Genomic DNA, 18,489 nt, shown 5'->3' with positions numbered 1-18,489 from the left:
TGGGAATAGGTGATGACGTGATACACGATTAAAGGGATGGATTGTACGTCCTAAAGGTGGACAAGAACTCAATAGTCATGGCATTCCAGAGTGGTAGTTCCTTCCAGATCCTAACGCCGCAGAACATGTATATCAACATGTAGATACCAGAACCCCGAACAACTCCCTTCCCAAATGTCAGATGTGACATGCCATATGTGCAACAAAATTAGCACCGAATGGACCAAGTATAACAGTCATCGGGTTGGGAGGTGCAATGCAGAAAAAGTGGAATATGCAATATGTGAAGGAATAATGGTCCAATATGAGATCGGGGCAAAAGTCCTTCTCGATCGAGAACCCAAAAAAGAATGAAAGGGCGAAAGTAGGCCCATGATGCCAAAAGAAAAGAAGTATTCTGCGCATTCAAGGAGAAACGTGGGACAGAAAATTATTCGTATCGTCCATCTTCAGGCAAATCAACGGCGAAGTTCGCAATCGTCTCGTCTGGGATCCACTCGGCTAAAGCTGGGAGCCAAGTGTGACTGCCGGCAGGCATGATTAGCACATAAACTCTCTAGAGACGAATTCAAATTGGATGCGAGTGTAACTCTATGCAAGGGAATTGCAAGCGAAAGAAGACTTACTTGTGGAATTTAGTCGTAGTCAGTGCCGCCTCGGTATACTCCTCCATTAACAGTGCATCATACTGAAAAGGTACCTTGGCCGGAGCGCCCTCAAACGTCGTGTGGCGCAACGGGTAGATATCCTTCAGCCGGTACTTGTGGAAGTTCTTGCACTGCCAGATATCCGGATGATCATCCAGCTCGAGCCTACTGAGCCCGGTGATATCGATATACAGACCCGTCGTAATATCAATGAATCGTGCATCGATGATATTATGGCCCTTGCCGCGCTCTCGCTGCCGCGACCATGGATTGATATCCAGCAGGTAGTCGCGCTTATCCTTTCCTCCGGGTGTCACGTACTCGACAATGGTTTGATTATAGTGGTCGGCAAGGTATGCGAGCGTCGTATCGGGGACTTGAGTATCCATATCCCAATCCCAAGGGAGAATCTGCATAATTCCTCATGTCAGCTAACACAGTCCCCTCTTCGCCATCCACGCTTCCAAAATAGGAATCCCGGCGCGTGCTCACCTTCCCGTTCCACCACCAGCCTAACAACGTCCCATGCGCAATCCAGGTTTCCAGGTCATTCTCGTCGAAAAAGTTCAGGTATGCGCGAATCATGTGTGTCAGGGTTTCTGCGCGCTCCGAATCACTCACGGGCGTGGTGAAGAATCGCACATCGTAGTGGCCGAGGATATCGTCGTGACCCGGTTCATGAAAGTATTTATATTCGGCAGAAGCATTGAGGCTGTATTTCAGCCATAACGGGTCTTTGAGCGTTGGGTCGGTGTAAGGTGTGCTGCTGCTACTATCGCGGGGTGCCTCGGAGCCGGGCAAAGCCGTCACCGCAGTGGACCAGAGTGCAGAGACGAGCGTCGCCCACGTTCGCCACTGCATCTCCGGCCGAGGATGGGAGTCGTGCGAATTCCGATAGGTCTATTGGCGGAGCGAATTTGCGCGCGTGGAAAGCCCAATGCTCATTGTGGAGCTATTGGTGATTTGCGATCAAGTCGGGGCAGTACAAGCAAAACCGGAGCACAGTTGATTCGTTTCGTTTCGCATGGACCGACGAGAAAGAATGCGAAGGATGTGTTGCTTCCCCGTTAGACCTTGGAGATTCGCTATATACACGAGCGATAGCAAGAGCAATAGCAATAGCAATAGTAATAGGGAGAAGGGATATCGGTGAGACCTTGAGCAATGAAAGAAAAAAAAGTCGAAGAATGACCAAAATCAAGGAAGCGGCGAAGTTACACTGCGATCATAGAAAAAATTTCCCAGCCAAGCAAGAGGAGAGGGAAGGGGAGGGGAGGGGAGGGGGGAAAGGGAGAACAGGTCAGTGATAAGTAGACTCCGCAAGAACCAGGCGCAGAACCAAGAACCCATCCGACTTGGATCCGACCAATCCGAAGATCAGGGCCTTGGCTTGGGCTGTTCAGAAATTCCAGCGCAAAGCGTCCGAAGTGCGCGTACAAACAGGTGCGAGCGGGGCGGATTCAGCCGGATGGCCTTCCCCACTGATGGATCCAGGAGTGGACAATTACAGATTGAACGCGAGAGAGAAGCAGGGAAGAGGATACAAGCAGAAGATGGATGGGAGAAGGGCCTAATGCCGTCTCTCCTGTCAATTGCCTCAATTCTAGGGTCGTGGCAGCAGGGATTCCCCAGGGTGAGAATGGGAACTGTGTATTTCATCTTCCTAATGGTCGAATTTTGTGTCATCTAATGAGCGCGAGCCCTCAGGAGAAGGAGGAGCTCAGAAAGGAATGCGAATACGACGATCCGGGGGGGAAACGTCATCCTTCGTACCCCATACCCTAGTAGGAAAGGGAGGAAACCTTCAGAATGAGGGGGAGGAGGAGAGTGTCTCCTCTGATCATTCTCGACAGGGGGATCATAAGTCGCAAAATGGTAGGGTAGGATTGAGGATTCGGGTGTCTTGGATCGTATCCCTGAAGAACTGAAGCAGCTAAGATTACCACTCCCATCCAACTTGGCGACTCGCGTGCCGGCTTACTCGGTTAAGCCCAGCGGGCTCCACTCGAGGAGCCGCCGAGCGCACTACTCCAAGACGGAGTCGTTAGTACTGCACTAATGGAAGAATCAGGGGGAAAGGAATAGCCGTCGGGGCCATGACTTAATGTAGTTCCAGATAATTAAACCTTAACCTACCCAGGACTTGAATCATGTATGAATCATGAACTCGTACGGTCTCCCCTCGACCCACAGGGGGCCGCAAACGAGGACCGGAACCCAAGCGAAAGCGAGTGCATTTTCTTGGCACCCGCCAAGAAACCCCCCTTCGGTGCACTGCAGGAATTTGAACGGCCTTAATAATTTGGCGAGTGGTGACAACTCCAACATTGTTGCCTGATGGGTCATTACTCTATTCAGCTGCAACGGCGAGCTAACTAGTTAACTAGCGAGTCTATTTAGTTACTAATTACTGTGGAGGTGACCTTTGCACACAGCTCCTTTGGTTTCCTAGGAGTCCGTCTCCGGACTGATGTATCCTTCGTCCTATATCCCTGAGCCGTACCGGCAACCAGATTTATTTCACCTGGCTAGCCTTGGCGAATAATAATGGATCACAAAGCCAGTCTTCCAATCGTGGATACCATGTACTGTACCCAGTTACCTGGCGGAAGATCAATAATTCCCGTCAACCGCTTGTCTAAATGTCCGAGCGAGGTCCTACGCAAATAGAGCCTAGGGCTGACTACATGCGACCACCAAAGCACTCAGCTTATACAGGCTGCCCTATTGACTCCCCTGTGTAGCACATAGCCAGATACTTCAACTTGCTGGATTCAAACCTGCTCGGTCGTAAGTTAGATAGGGTACTTTTGGCCCCTTCCCTGCCACAGCCTTACGCTGCAGATCGCGCAGAGGAACACTGGTTCGGCGATGATCCTGCGGAAGCAACCTTGACGCCGGGGAAAGGTGATCTTCGCCGCGATCATCATAGGGCTGAAGAGTCCGAAGGGGGCCAGAAGATGACCGGGCTGTCTCTGCTTCCTGTGGTCATTCTACAAGGTCCTTCCCATTAAATCCCTTGTACTTAGGCGATCATACAAAAATCCTCAGGTATGATTTGAATTCATCTATTCATCCAGAAAGAAACGATCTACATCATAACTGGGGTGCCATTAAAAAAGCAGAACAAAGATAGAAAAAAAAAATGGTCCAACCAGCAACATCACCAGTCGGGTCTAGGGGGGTCCGTGAAAAACATCTCTTAAAAAGCCTTTTCGTCATCATGCGAGAGGAGCACATGCATCAATATGTTTTTCTTCCAAGATGCAACATGCTTCCCGCCCGTCAATCACATAAGTCAACTCGCGAGGAAACCCGTAGATAGTCTAGGTAAGGATCGACAATATCTACTGCTTCTCCTCGCCCTCGGCCGGGGTAGCCTCACCCTCGGCGGGAGCATCCTGCATCTCGGCATCACCGGACTCGGCGGCGAGCTTCTTCTTGTGCTCCTCCTCGGCCTTCCGGAGGTCCTCGGCAGCCTTCTTCATCGCCTCGAGCTCGGCGCGCTTCTTGGCAGCGGCCTCCTCCTCGGCCTTGAGGACAGCGGCGCGCTCCTCCTCGACCTTCTCCTTGTAGCGCTGGATGATAGGGCCGGCGATGAAGCGGATCTCGTCCATCTTGGAGACGTAGACGGACTTGGTGGTGTCCTCACCCTCCTCGTACAGCCAGTCCTAGAGAAATCAAGTCAGTTTAGGTTTATCTCAAGTTACTGGGCGTGTGCATGTAAAGTTACTCACCTCGGTGTCGGTCAGCTTGGCCCGCAGCTTGTCCTTCTCCTCCTCGCTGGCGAACTCGGAGTAGACGCCGTCGATCTTGTCACGGAGCTCGTAGATGGAAGCCTCAAGCTCGTTCTTCTTCTCGTCAGTCTCGGCAACGAGCTTGTCCTCCATGTACATGGCGTTCTCGCGCTCGGTCCAGGTCTCCTTGGTGGCCTGGTCGATACCGCCGGTGCCTGAGGCAATGGGCAGGTCGCCCTTGCGGACCTGCTTCTTGACCTTGCGGGTCTTCTTGGGCTGCTCCTCGCCGTTGGTGTCCATAGCCTGCAAAAGGAAGTGTTAGTATCTAGATACCAAATATAAGTTACGGGGTTTGCAAAACTTACATCACCATCCTTCTGCTCGTTCTCCTCGGGAATGGGCTCCTCGACCTCCATATCCTCAACGTAGTAGCCAGACTCGACGTTCAGGATACCGTGCAGGTTCAGGCGAGCCTTGAGCTTGCAGATCATGAAGTCGTCGTTGGCATCGGCCTTGACGCCCTTCACGGAGAAGCGGCCAATCCAGGGGTTGATCTTGCCAGGCAGCAGCTCGGGCTTAGAGTAGCGAGCCTCGAGATCGAAGGGCTGCTTGCGGTAGAAGGTGAGGATCTTGGTCGAGGGCATGACATTACCACGGCTGAAGACAGTCAGGCTGGTGTCCTCGTCGGGAATGTCAGGGGACTGCTCCCAGGTGAAGTCGATGGGGTAGTTCACAATGTCGTGAACGGCAAAGTCACGGACACGGAAAACGGGGGAGAGGGTAGCACAGCAGAAGGCGGAACCACGAGCAATGGCCTCGTCCTGGTTGAGGGTGAAGGACAGGGTCTTGCCGAAGAACTTGCTGATGGTCTCCTTGATGGAGGGAACGCGAGTGCTGCCACCGACCATCTCGATGTGATCGATGTCCTCGATGGTGAGCTTAGCCTCGGCGAGGGCCTGCTCCAGAGGGACGGTGAGGCGGTTAAGGAGAGGGCTGACCATCTCCTCGAGCTCCTCACGCTTGACCAAGGTGCGGACATCGGTGTCCTCCATGAGGGACTCGATGCTCAGGGGTGCCTGAGGGTTGGCCGACAGGACCTTCTTGAGCTTCTCAGCGGCAGCCAGAGTACGGGACCAGGCCTTGGGGTTGGTGCGGATGTCAATCTTGAACTTCTCCTTGAACTCGTCGGCGAAGCGCTCGGTCAGAGCCTGGTCGAAGTTACGGCCACCAAAGTGACGGTCGCAGGCGGTAGCCTTGACGTTCAGCTCACCCTTGCGGAACTCGACAACAGTGGCAGTGTAGTCGCTGTAACCAATGTCGACGAAGACAACACGGCGGGGCTTCTCCTCGGGACCGGGCAGGTCGAGCTTGGTGATACCGTAACCCAGGGCGGTAGCGGTGGTGTCGTTAATAAGGCGGAGGACGTTCAGACCGGCGATCTCACCGGCGTCAATCATAGCCCGGCGCTGAACATCGCTGAACCAGGCGGGGACACTGATGGTGACGTCGGAGACGGGGAGCTTGAGTTCCTTGGAGGTGATATCCTTGATCTTGGTCAAGTATGTGGCAACCAGCTGAGTGGCAGTGAACTTCTCCTTCTTGCCGAGGTAGTTAACCTCAACACCAGCCAATCCATTGACATCGCAGATGTTGGAGGAGTTGAACTGCTGCTCAATCTGAACATCGGGGTCGTTGAAAGAACGGCCGATCAGGCGCTTGAGAGAGCCGATGGTGTTCTTCAAGTTGGAAGTCTCTTGTGTCTTGGCGGCCTCGCCGATGGCTCTGCTGCGGGAATTGAATCCGACCAGGGAACTGTAAAATAGAGATAAATAGGTAAGCGGTTGGTTCCTGAATTGTGATGCGAGCGAGGTTGGGCAGCCACGAGGGGCTTAATTGGATGGTCACTTACGGAGTCTGTCGGTTGGAAACCTCGTTGACAATCTAACAATACAGTAGAACTTTGGTCAGCACAAATCCATTAGGACCATCTTTTCCAGCGACGTGCGATCAAAAAAGAAAAGGATTGGGGAGGAGGTCTCCAGCGAGGCTGGGCTCCGTGGGGCAAACACTTACAATGTCAATACCCTTGTTCCGGGCAACACCGATCTTAGTGCTCTGCGCACCAAAATCAATACCGACAACAGACATTGTAGGCGGAGAGTATGTGGGGGGGTATATCGGGGGAAAGAATGGAGGGGTGAGAGGATGAGGAGGAGGAAGTCAGAGATGGAGAGAAGTTTGGAGGGGAGAATTTGCACGCCACTCCACTATTATGATTGGAGGGGATCGATAACCAGCGATACTCGAGCGGTCTGGAGGTTCTCTTCGGCCGCAGGGGAATACTGATGGATTTGGCAAGTTCTGTGGTATTAAGAGATGGAGAATCAAATGCTAAATCGAGGAATCTTTTGCCTATTGCGCCGCAAATTCTATAATGAGTGGTCTAAATACGTGTTGTCTTTGATCCGAAATGTGCGCCCATCGAACCTTCTGGCGGCTGCTGGATCTTTTCTTGGCCTTCACCGCCTGCAGAGGGGGCGGGGCAAAGAAATTTCATTTCCACCGCCTCCAGTGGCGTATTACGTAATCGAGGTCCGCCAGGGTCGGTTTTCCGAGGCGCTGGTTGGTAGAACAGGAAATAGTAGTACGTCGGAGGAGGAGACGTTGCTGATTAGGCACCGCTTCATTCTAACATAGAGAATACTACTGTACTATCTCAGTCCTGCGGCTTCGTATGCATCGAGTCAAATCAACCGGGAGAGAGAGAGAGAGACAGAGGAACATGCCTCTTACGAGGCACAAGAAGAAGAAACATCGCCAAGAGACAAGGGGCCACAGAACATAAGAATACGTACGAATGTATGGAACAACGTGGCAAAAGTGCTGGGCTCCGAGAGAGAAGAAACAGAAAAAGTGGGACGAGGAAAACTTGACGTCAGACAGAGAATAACATCTTCTACACCATCTCACCGGTTACATCGGAGCCCCGCGACCCTCGCCGAGATGTCCTTGCAGCCTTCCCTCGTGGCTCATGCATGTCCATAGACTGCAGGGAGATACGATTGGTGGAGACAGACTCTCGGAGACCAGGTTGGGCCAATGCAGGTTCGATATCAAGCGCCTCGACGGCAGTCCCAACGGGCTCACAGACAACAGACCAGCTCTCATCAGAGCTGCGCTTATCTTCGATGATCGACATCCCGATAGCATCCCCAACCTGGCGGGCGTAGTAGAGCTTTCGCTGGTCCTCTTCACTCATCAGGCTTTCCACATTATGTGGAAGAGAAACAGTGTTAGAACCGCAATCTGACGACCCGCTGAACAAAGAGTCTGACGAATAACGGAACTGGCCGGGGAAATGAATCCGAGGAACATCAGGTAAAGGAGGCTCTAACCGGGCTTGAGCCGGACCTGGGCCACGTGTGTTGATATAGCAGCCATCCAGCAGTTGCTCAGCAGGAGCAAACCGTCCTTCAACTGTCCCAGAGGGGCGGACCGGGACTGATCTGCGGCGTACAGGTCCTGCACGGAAGGTGTCGACGTCGACATTCAATTCATCGCCCTGAGCTCGTGCCAATGCCACCGCCTCTGCTGGCGTAGTATTGGTATCTGCCGCGGCCGCATCAGCCCGTGGTCCACCCCAGGTACGTTGCCCGGCTGTGAAGATGCCATAAACCATGTAGAGCCAGTTGAAGAATGGGTTCACGACAAACATGAGTGGATACAGCCAGGCCTTGAACCGTTTTAGCTGCAGCCCGAAGTAGAACATCAGCAAGTAATTCAGTCCCAAGGAGACCCCGATAAACCCGACTGGGAGATCCTCCACTTTCTTCGACGTTGTGATGAGAGCGATGACCATGATAAAGAACAGGAGTGCAGTAGTGCGGATGGTGTTTTGCAGAAAGCGTACTGTACAGAGCATTGGATACCGCGCCCACAGTCGCACATCCGTGAGCATACAAACCTCATTCGTAATAAACCCCAGAAACCACCGACGGCGCTGCTTTAAGAGACTCTTGAAGGTCTGCACAGCCTCAGTTTTGCAAAAGGCCCCGGTGCACATTTGAATCTGATATGGCTTCTTTGCGCCGATCATGAAGAGGTGAGTGAGCCATCGATCCTCTCCAAGATGGCATTTTCCATAATCAAACAGGTCGTCACACTGTTCTGCCTTGTCGGCGAAATAGTATTTGGCCATCTTGCGGAAAGCCGAAAATCGAAGGATTGTCAGTGCTCCTGGCAGACAAGTCACGGCACCACATCCAGACTCGACTGATCGCTCAAAAAGTTGCCCATGGATGTATTCCATATCCTGAAGAATGGTCAGAAGAGAGTTTTTCTCCGTCGTGGAGGTGATGATTCCCGTCATGGCCAGCATGCTATGTTTGCTCCCAGGTTTCAGCTCCATATCGTACATAAAATTCTGCAGACAGTATTGATCAAGAATGCAGTCCGAGTCGATGAACATTACGAATAAATCGTCATGCCGTTTCAAATATTCCGCATAGACTTTGTCGATGAGCTTGAAGGTCTGCTTTTGGCAATGTCGCTTGCCTCCATGCTTGAAGCGTGAGACCGTGATTCGTACATCCCTGTAAACCACGTCGATACTCTGGGGATAGCTCTTGAGGGAAATTGGAATTCCGAGGTGATGGATAACACGAAGGTAGGGCTCGTCAACCGCACCACCGTCCCAGGAAAGAAAAACGTGAATGCAAGACGAGGGATAGTCGCTGTTGACGACTGAATCAACAGCCTTGATGAGCACCTCGGGGTCTTCTTTGTAGACAGGCATCACCACCACGGTCTTCGGAGCATTTCGCTCATCCAAGGCTTCCTTGATTCTCTTTTTCCTGGCAACGTGATTCGTGACGAGTCCGTAAACACAGAAGAGCCACGGTCCGACAAGCAGGATAGAGAAAGACCAGAAAGCAAACCACTGAAACACATTTGTCATGCGGGCAGGGACATACTGGGTGACATGAGGCGGTAGTGGCAGCGTCACAACCATCACAGGAATAAAGGCCAGTCTGGAAAGTGCTCATCTTGTCAGTCATCTACTTCAATTAGTCTTGATCGAGGTAAACGAACCGGAACACCGTGAAAAGCACAACCATCACTGCTGCAAGAGCCTTTATGCTCCAATGATCTGCCTTGAGATATACTTTCACCAGGCAGTAAAGAAAGGCTGCAAGCCATAGTATCCATTCGAAAGCGGCAGCCAGCATCAATGGGCCGACGATGGCCAAGTAAGCAATCTGAAGTACCAGGTTAGAGTCAGGTCACAACACCACTAATGCCAACATACATCCTTGGCTGGCCAGCCATCTACTGGCTTGGTTTCTCCAGGCTTTGTCATTTTCATCGCTTGTCACCAGCAGATTGAATGCGATCTCATGCGGAGGTACTTCAAATTGATGTAGCCTTCCTCACAAGCGGGGTGGTACAGCTTAAGGATGCTATAATCTGGAAGGGGGACCGACTTTTGAGGTTGGCAAGACCCTCCGAAGGCAAGGGTGAAGACTCGCTGGGGATGCTGTGTCTGAATCAATCAGAACTCCAAGGTCGGCAGCATGCAGCACCTAGTATCGCAAATGGTGACAACCAGGCGGTGTTGTGTCAATGGCAGCCAGGTCAGGCGGAGGTTCACCCCTGGAGGAAGGCTACCGTTTGAGATAGACAGATGACAACCTGAAGGAAGCTTTGACATTGGGACGAGAGTGTGAGGCAGGCGCGACCAAGGCCTGCCTGGGTGTCTTCCTGCCTGATACTTTGTTCATTCTGGGGCCAGCGTTATGCCACTAACGAGTCCACTTGTGTATGACAATCAAGCCTCGTGGACCTCGTCCAGGCTACCAATTGTCTACTTTCTCCCGCCTCTCCAGTCTACAACAATTCCATACAATTGCGGAGGCCTCTATACAAAGTGGGTCCGCCGACTAGGCCGCCTTCAGCCTAGTGCTGCAGCCTCAGGCAACAACGCAGCTTCCGCGCTCCGAAAAAAAATCCCATCCCCGCTGAGCTCTTCTATTAAGACAGTCACTGCGCCCCCACTGAATTGACTCTTCAGCTTCTCTTCCTACCTTTTCTTCCCGTCCGTTTGCACTGAAAAACTCAATTTGACCATTCAACCTATTGCGGAGCCTTTCGTCGCAACTGAGTCATCCTCTACGCTCATTTCCCGAGCCGCAATCGCTCTACCTATAACTCTCACAATGGCTGATGAGCAGAAGCCCGCCGCTAACACGGCTGCCGAGCAGGACGTCCAGAATGTCCTTGCCGAGCTGAAGCAGAACGGTGCGTCCACTGAAGCTGAGAAGGCCGACAAGACCGACGCCGACGAGGCGCGCATTGTCGCCGAGGCCGCCAAGCTCGGCGAGAAGTCAGAGCAGTCCGAGGAGAAGTCTCAGGAGCAGCGCGACTCGCGCTCCCAGCGTGGTGGCCCTGGCGGTCGTTTCACTCGGACCAACAACGCCAAGTTCGACCCCTCCTCTCAGAAGGAGACCGATGACCCCGTCGAGATCCGCAAACAGGTAAAAATCTAAACTGATCATGAGTGAGGTGTGAAAGAATTATCTCTCTAATACACTTGGTTTAGGTCGAGTTCTACTTCTCCGATTCGAACCTGCCCATGGACAAGTTCCTCCTGTCCAAGGTTGGCGGCAGCGCCAACAACGCCGTGCCCTTGAGCCTCCTCCACTCTTTCAAGCGCATGCGCCGCTTCCAGCCGTTCGAGGCCATCGTCAAGGCCCTCAAGGACTCCGAGACTCTGGAGTTGACCGACGATGACACCGCCGTCAAGCGCAAGGTCCCTCTGCCCGAGTCCGTCAACAACGACAACAACGCCGAGGCTGTCAAGGTCTTCGAAGACAAGGCCATGGCCCGCAGCATCTACGCTAAGGGCTTCGGTAACTTCGGCGATGAGGAGCCGACCACTCAGCTGGATATCGAGGCCCTCTTCGAGCCCTACGGCCCCATCAAGGCCGTCCGTCTTCGTCGCACTCAGGACAAGACATTCAAGGCCAGCGTTTTCGTCGAGTTCGCCGACGAGGAGAAGCAAAAGGCCTTCCTGGAGCTTGCTGAGAAGCCCAAGTGGAAGGACCAGGAGCTCATCGTGAAGAGCAAGAAGGAGTACTGCGACGAGAAGGTGGCAGACATTAAGGCTGGCAAGGTCTTCGCCAACACCAGCCGCGGTGGCCGTGGCGGTCGTGGCCGTGGTCGTGGTCGTGGTGGCCGGGGCGGACGGGGTGGTCGTGGAGATCGTGACCGCGAGGACAAACGCGACTGGCGGGAGCGCCGCGACGAGGACCAGAAGACCGGCTTCAAGAAGGACGCTCGGGGTGTTCCCGTCGTGCAGGCGACTGGTGAGAAGCGCGCTCGTGAGGAGGAGTCCAACGGTGACCACCCAGCGAAGAAGGTGGATTCCAAGGAGTAGATGGATCGCTCGTCACCTCAATTTGCATTTTTTTCTTATCGGTCGGGTCGGGATCAAAAAGTGTGATGATACGAACACAGTTACATAGGCGTTTATGTCTCTCCAATTATTCTGATTTCATCATGATTCAAACTCAAGTTTCAAGTCCAAGTCTTGCGTTGTGTTTCGGTGGTGGTTTAAACTGTTCAATTATACCGCCAATCCCAAAGTGCGTTTCTAGAACTCTAAATCATAGGCCAAAGTATCATCACATAGCTCCTCTCTCATCTTGTGAACTCTGCAGGCCAAGTCAGTATAATTGGATGATTCAGCCGTTTCCCACCTGGCTGGGGAATGCATATATAGAGATCTATCAAACGTACTCCAAATGAGCCGGATGGACGGCATAAGAAGCAACATGCTCCGGCTTCTCAAGGACCGCCACGAGACCCATATCGAATCCCTTTGCACGGGGGAGACAGATAGGTAGTGGCTGACCACATTCCATCGAGACCAGTCCTACATCGGCAGTGTTAGCCAGGCACTTGCTTTGCTCGAACCCTTAGAGATGGGAATTTAGTTGAAGGAAGATTTGACCAACCTGGAATCTTGCCAACCATATCCTTGGCCTTTTGAGTCCAGATGCTGATCTGGGCTGGTGTCACGCCTTGCTTGAGGCGGAAGAGCACTGTTTATGGAGTGTGTCATTCATTAGGACTGACGTAGATGTGCATCCCCGCATTCTTCGGATCGGAGGGGCTGGTAGGGAGGGGGGTTAGATGGGTGCTTACCGATGTGGTAGACGGGCATTTTGGGTGTATAGTGCTAGGGAAAATATAAGTATAATACCGATGTAGAATGGAGATTGAGATATAAGATGATGCTTAGTAGGTCGGAGTTTCGGATGTGGAGTGATGGGCGGTTTATCGTGACGATATCCGAGGGCGGGGGGACATCGGGAAAGCTCCGATACTCTCGTCTTTCCAACCGGCCGACTGGTGAATGTACGGAGGATCATATTTCATTATTTATCCGTCTCATTCACCTATGGTCAAGAATAGAAATTTAGGCTCGTTGATTACAGTCTTCCATGAGGCTAAATTACGAGGTACTTTCTTTGACCCGACAGAATCAGCCACCCTGTGATAATACGCTCCCTGTTGGTCATTTAGTCCGACGTTTAACTAGTTTGAACTTCTGTTCGATTCAAATTCTTGACTGTGGTATGTCAATGGATACAAGAGACTAGTGATCTTTGCTGTGAATAATGTAAATTTGATCTCAGCTACTCTATGAGGAAGGTAATATTGGCTGCTTCTAGGTATAGACTATAGCCCATGATTGCGTGTCTTGTGATTTCTATAAGATCTTATTATAGGCAGACTGGCAAGCTGGGGACGACTTACTTATATAATGATTCCATACATATTAGCATGGTGACTCTTCCATCTTCCTGCATTCTATACTACCTAGCGCCAGTTTTTTCTTCTTTCGGCTACCCTTTCAAACATCAGGATCCTCATTATCCAGCCTCTTTCTACTATGTACCTACAGTATGATATAAAATATCCCAATATACAGCCCCAGAATCCCGAATTTTTATAGGTTAAATCTATTTAAAGGTGCATATTCCCGCCTAGTACTACCAATAACAGTCGCTTGCAAAGATCTGGTTAAAACTCGAAGTCCTCGAGGGTCGCTGATCAGATTACTGATCAGTCCTTTAGTTCAAACTCGTAGTGATATCAGTTCAATTTCTCTAGAAATTCAGATGATCTCAAATCCGTCCCAAAAAGGCGTGATAGAAATGCGGCTTCTTCCCTTTTCGGGCGGAAGTGTGGAGCAGGGCGGCGGGGAATTTTGTGTCCGCTCATCACCATGACTCCGCTACGATCAGAGCTCCAACGACCTTGACACTCTCTTCTTTACCCTTCGTTTACATCCCAGGGGTGTTGGAGCTGCTATCTAATTCCTGGGCCTCATTCTCTAGCTTCTATATCTTTGAAAATGTTCAAGAAGAAGCCTACTGTATGACCACCCCTCTCTCCCCGCACTGCCCCTCCATTCGGAGCTATTGAAGCCCGCGGGCCCTTGGAAATCTCTTTAAGGGAGCCTATGCTCACCATCTAATAGATCAAAAACCTCTCTCCGCTACGGTCTTCAGATCGGAGGAAGATTGCGGACCAAATTATCAAAGACTACCAGATCACTATCCCTGCAGCTACAACCGAAACACCCGCCGACGGAGCGACTGCGCCGACCCTCGCATCAATTCGGAATGCCCTCCTTCCAGAGAATGCCTTGACTGCTCGTTTCACAACGACAGCAGGTCCTGACCTACGTGAGCTTCAAGGCATTGTGTACGTTGGCGCACATCCGGATGGAGACGAACGAGTGCTTTGGTTCAAGGTTGAACATGGGCCCGGATCGGACAAGCGTCTATACCCCACGGTCTATACCCTGTGGCACAACCCAAATTTTGTGCCTCTGCTTTATACACCGGAAATGGTTATGCGGAAGCTACATGGCGGCGCAGACCTTATGACTCCTGGTTTAGCAAATGAGCCGCCATTCCCCGAACGCGCTGTCAAGGGAGCGGTGGTTGCCGTGGCAGGGCTTGACAGACATACGGTCCCTCTGTTTGTTGGCGTTTGCGAGATTGATGTCTCTGCATTGGGAGAGGTCCAGGGTACGAAGGGTCGTGCTGTTCGGGGTCTCCATTGGGAAGGAGATGAGCTGTGGGCCTGGAGCTCTTCCTCTCGGCCTGGTCGGCCAGCCCCTGAGTATCTGAAGGGCTGGGATGAAGAGGAAGATGAGACTGAAGAGGTATCGGAAGCCGTTGGGGGACTTAACCTCGAGGAGAAGAGTGATGAAGTCAACGAGGTTTCAGATGAACCTCCCGTGGCGAAAGAAGAAGAGCCCGTCGAGCAGGAAAAAGAGCCCACAACGAAGGGTACGGATCTTTTTCAAGTATTCTTCCTGGCTATAACTAACATCTCTTTTAGAAATTGATGATGCATTTTTCAATGCTTTCATCTATGCCATCTACAAACTCAAACAGGATAACCCGTCAGCCCCCAATTATGGTCTCACATTCCCTGTTTCGCCTTCAACCCTGATCGCCAACCTCGTTACCCCTTATCTTCCCATCTTCTCTGCACAACAAGTGCAATACTACAACGTCAAAAAGACCAGCTGGAAGAATGTCAAGAAATTCATCAAACACCTCGATAAGATGCAACTGGTCAAATCCAAAGACCGCAGCGGCCAGGAGACATACATCCTGGATATCGACTTTGGTGACCGCCGTGTTGAGCAATTCGTCCCCTACAAGTTACCATCGAAGAATGCCCTCGAGGCTACCAACAAATCATCAACCTCGGAAGCCAAGAAGCCCACTACAACAGACGACGCCGATCACACCGTGGGACAGACCCTGAATGTGCAAACTCTCTACCGACCAACACAAAAACTAACCCCAGACATATTCCCATCATCCTCATCAAGTAACCCCAAAAACTACTACAAATACGCCGAAGTCTCCAGCTGTCTCGACCAATACCTCCAATCCCAAAGCCTCATCTCCCCCGAAAACCGCCGCATCATCACTCTCAACCCCTTCCTCGCAAACACCATTTTTACCTCCCCATCCCCAGAAGACCAAGGCACCCTCAAACGCGGCAAAGTCACCCGCGACGGCCTGCTCAAGCGTATCATAGAAGACCACACCTTCTTACAACCTCACTACGCCATCCTCAAGCCAGGCCAGACCTTGGCAGACGTTAAGCCCAAGGCTGGCGCTATCCCCAAAGCCCTGGTAACGCTTGAGAAGCGCACGGGATCCAAGACTGTCACTAAAGTGACTAATTTGGAGATCTTTGGGATTGTCCCGAGCTTGTTGGCGGAGGAGTTGCAGAAGAAGTGTGCTAGTAGTACGAGTGTCACGCAGGCTGTTGGGGCGCCGAAGGGGGTCATGGAGGTTTTGGTGCAAGGGGATCAGCGGAAAGTTGTGGATGCTGCTCTTGCACGTCGTGGGTTGAAGAGTCAGTGGGTGGAGGTGGTGGATAAGACTAAGAAGAAGAAGTAGGCTGGTGTGGCTCTAGCTCTGGTTCTGGTTTCGCATGGTTGTGGAGGGAGAATCTTTTGGGGTCAAGTTTGATTACGATCATCTGTCGCTCTATCACAGCTATTATCAGCATGTAATTTCCGAGTTACCAGACTCACTTTGCGTACTTGATGACGCTAGTATTTCCCAGAGCAACCCTAGATGAACCGGAGTCTTAACATACAACCCACTCTACGAGGATATTACAGAGTGTTGCCCATATTGTAGTAATTGAGAGCAGTCAAACAAATCCATTCATGAAAAAAAAAGTATATAAAAGAGATCTAGCAAAAGACCACATCTCTTATCCCTCTGTAAAGAGAGATAGAAAGAAAGAAAATGGTAACACCATATGTTTACACAGCGCTCCGGAAACCCAAAATCCTCACCAAGGAACGGGATACCTGATCCAGGCCAAGAAGAAGAAGATCAATGAAAGAGTTATTTCAAACACAGGCGAAGATAATCAAAGTCTACGACTTGACTATCCCGTTCATGTCTAGACTGCGCGAGGCGCTTTTAGACGGTCAGGTCACGCGCGTGCACCTTCTGATCGCTGACGAGCCACTTGAGGGTCTGACGGAGCATGTTGAGGAACTGCTCAGCATTCAGAGAGCTCAGGTAGGAGGACCAGTCGCTGGAGTTGTAGGAGCTAGACGAAGAGCCCGAGGAGGAAGAGGAAGAAGAGCCCGAGCTACCAGTAGAAGGAGTGGAGCTGGCGGCAGACTGGCCTCCCGCGCTGGCGGTGACGGTAACGGTGTCGTCAGCGCTAGGAGTCTGGACAACGGGCGGGTCAGTAAACTGAGCTGGAACAGTTGCAGTGGCAGTGGCATATTCAGTGGCAGTTGCATGGTCGGTGACGGTGGAGGCCTGGTTCTCGTTGCCGCTGGGCTGGGAGAAGTGGGGACGGCCCGAGGGAGCGGCGCCGTGGCCGTGGCCTGGACGACGACCGTGCGAGGGACGGGGCAGGCGGGTGGAGTTGGAGGAGGGCGGGATGGATGGGGGGCTCCGGATGGAGGTGGCACTGGCACTGGGGGTGACACTAACGGGGGAAGCGCTGGAGATCACTCCGACAGAGGCGACGGTGGACGAGGACGAGGACGAGGGAGCGGCGGTGGTGGCGGCGGCAGCAGTCGTCGTAGCGGCCACAGAGGCGGCAGTGGTGGTCGAGTCTGAGGAAGAAGCGGCGCCAGTGTACAGAGCCGGGCCAGGGATGGTGTAGGAGCTCAGGGACTGGTAAATGTTGACCAGGATGCCGGGGTCGGTGTCCTTGTACAGGGCGGTACCGAGGGTGCCAGTGGGAGAGTCGCTGCCCCCACCAGTTACCTGCAGGTTTAGGCACTGGGGGTAGTTCTGGGCGCCATCCTTGTTCTCGGCAGAGTGCAGAGCGATGATCTCGTGGCGGAGGACGTAGTTGCCGGCCTCGATGCTGCTGGGGATAGTGACAGTGCGGCTGTTGTTGTTGCTGATCAGGTTGTCGGAGGCCCAGGTGCCGGGAACGGTGCTGTCGTCGATGAGACCACCCTCGTCGATCTTGAAGAACTTCAGAGTTGTCTTGTCCACGGAGGCGCAGTCGCCATTGCAGTTGGCCAGGTAGGTGATGACCGGGCCATGGTGACTCTCGGGCCACTCAGTCCACTGCAGCTCGACGCTACCACCGGCCTTGACGGGAGCCGAGATGGCACCAGGCTGGGCACTCTTGTGGCAGATGATGTCCGAAGAGGCATACGAAGAACCATCAACGTAGCCCAAGTCGGTGGCAGTGTCGGACCAGGCAATGATCTCGGGAGGGTTGCTCTCGTAAGGATACTGAGTAACCAGATATCCACCATAATAGGTACCGTCGACAACGGCGCCAGACACGTAACCGTGGCCAGCGACCAGAGCGGCCGAGCCGAGGACAACACCGGCAATCTTGGAGAAAGACATTGTTTCAGTCGGTTGGTGAGAAATGAACGCACAGCGTTTCTGAGTTGGATCCGCGAGGGAAAAGAAGGTCGAAAAGAATGAAAATGGGGACTTCAGTCAATGAAGTCAACCCAAGGGAAGAGAATGGAAAGGTACTAGACCTTGAGAAAAGAAAGAATGGAACGTAGAGACTGATGATAGAAAGAAAGAGAAGGTCAAGTCGACCATGACCGCGTTGCTTTATATGCTGCTCGCCATTCGAGGCTCGTCGGCATGATTGCTTCTTTGGGATGGGAGAGCAAACAGCAGCATCAACTCTACCGGGCCTGACAGTTCCTGGATGGTGGGAGACCCCTTAATTCAAGCATGTCTCTGTCACGATGGATGGTTTCCACCAAAAAGGGCTGGTCGGTCATAGGTGGAGAATCTCTCGCGACCAAAAGGGCAGCACTCCGAGGTCCCAGATAGATGAAGTGCCTTGGAAGTTCCCCTCTTCCAGACTGGCGGGTAGTTGCTAGACAGGTCCTATCCACCAGGGCTAATTAGGCTATACTCGATACCTTCAATGCATCCGTTTCGGGGGGTTCGATGGAGGATACGTCTGGGGCTCGATCAAAGAGCTAGTTGGTGCCTGTCGATCGTGGGCGGCAGTCTGCGACGGTCTAGGTTTCATCCTAA

At 52.3% G+C, this 18,489-nt stretch overlaps 7 protein-coding genes across 7 annotated transcripts; 2 read left to right on the top strand and 5 right to left on the bottom strand.

Annotated features, from left to right (window-relative positions):
* Positions 1 to 430: 430 nt before the first annotated feature.
* N7458_006541 (putative mannosylphosphate transferase (Mnn4)) lies at positions 431 to 1,508 on the bottom strand (the record flags this gene model as incomplete). Its single annotated transcript, XM_056909923.1, has 3 exons — positions 431 to 524; positions 627 to 1,057; positions 1,140 to 1,508. The coding sequence occupies 3 exons, from the start codon at positions 1,506 to 1,508 to the stop codon at positions 431 to 433; spliced, it is 894 nt and encodes a 297-aa protein (XP_056765627.1).
* A 2,486-nt stretch (positions 1,509 to 3,994) lies between these two features.
* Positions 3,995 to 6,532, bottom strand: hsp88 (Hsp70 chaperone Hsp88; the record flags this gene model as incomplete). Its single annotated transcript, XM_056909922.1, has 5 exons — positions 3,995 to 4,318; positions 4,385 to 4,687; positions 4,750 to 6,196; positions 6,294 to 6,325; positions 6,458 to 6,532. The coding sequence occupies 5 exons, from the start codon at positions 6,530 to 6,532 to the stop codon at positions 3,995 to 3,997; spliced, it is 2,181 nt and encodes a 726-aa protein (XP_056765626.1).
* An 808-nt stretch (positions 6,533 to 7,340) lies between these two features.
* chsD (chitin synthase D) lies at positions 7,341 to 9,743 on the bottom strand (the record flags this gene model as incomplete). Its single annotated transcript, XM_056909921.1, has 3 exons — positions 7,341 to 9,414; positions 9,476 to 9,642; positions 9,693 to 9,743. 3 exons carry the CDS (start codon positions 9,741 to 9,743, stop codon positions 7,341 to 7,343), a joined length of 2,292 nt encoding a protein of 763 aa, XP_056765625.1.
* An 856-nt stretch (positions 9,744 to 10,599) lies between these two features.
* Positions 10,600 to 11,819, top strand: N7458_006538 (tRNA maturation protein LHP1; the record flags this gene model as incomplete). Its single annotated transcript, XM_056909920.1, has 2 exons — positions 10,600 to 10,917; positions 10,983 to 11,819. 2 exons carry the CDS (start codon positions 10,600 to 10,602, stop codon positions 11,817 to 11,819), a joined length of 1,155 nt encoding a protein of 384 aa, XP_056765624.1.
* A 216-nt stretch (positions 11,820 to 12,035) lies between these two features.
* Positions 12,036 to 12,608, bottom strand: N7458_006537 (Dabb family protein; the record flags this gene model as incomplete). Its single annotated transcript, XM_056909919.1, has 4 exons — positions 12,036 to 12,096; positions 12,182 to 12,317; positions 12,400 to 12,486; positions 12,590 to 12,608. The coding sequence occupies 4 exons, from the start codon at positions 12,606 to 12,608 to the stop codon at positions 12,036 to 12,038; spliced, it is 303 nt and encodes a 100-aa protein (XP_056765623.1).
* Positions 12,609 to 13,805: 1,197 nt separating this feature from the next.
* Positions 13,806 to 15,885, top strand: N7458_006536 (putative RNA binding protein Ligatin/Tma64; the record flags this gene model as incomplete). The annotated part of the gene is made up of 3 exons (XM_056909918.1): positions 13,806 to 13,826; positions 13,932 to 14,751; positions 14,804 to 15,885. The coding sequence occupies 3 exons, from the start codon at positions 13,806 to 13,808 to the stop codon at positions 15,883 to 15,885; spliced, it is 1,923 nt and encodes a 640-aa protein (XP_056765622.1).
* Positions 15,886 to 16,422: 537 nt separating this feature from the next.
* N7458_006535 (AA9 family lytic polysaccharide monooxygenase) lies at positions 16,423 to 17,832 on the bottom strand (the record flags this gene model as incomplete). Its single annotated transcript, XM_056909917.1, has 1 exon — positions 16,423 to 17,832. One exon carries the CDS (start codon positions 17,830 to 17,832, stop codon positions 16,423 to 16,425), a length of 1,410 nt encoding a protein of 469 aa, XP_056765621.1.
* Positions 17,833 to 18,489: the final 657 nt, after the last annotated feature.

This window comes from Penicillium daleae, assembly GCF_028827525.1.
Source record: "Penicillium daleae strain IBT 16125 chromosome Unknown utg000006l_segment0_segment0, whole genome shotgun sequence".
In the NCBI taxonomy this organism is placed as follows: domain Eukaryota; kingdom Fungi; phylum Ascomycota; class Eurotiomycetes; order Eurotiales; family Aspergillaceae; genus Penicillium; species Penicillium daleae.
This window is presented reverse-complemented; position numbering and strand designations above follow the sequence as displayed.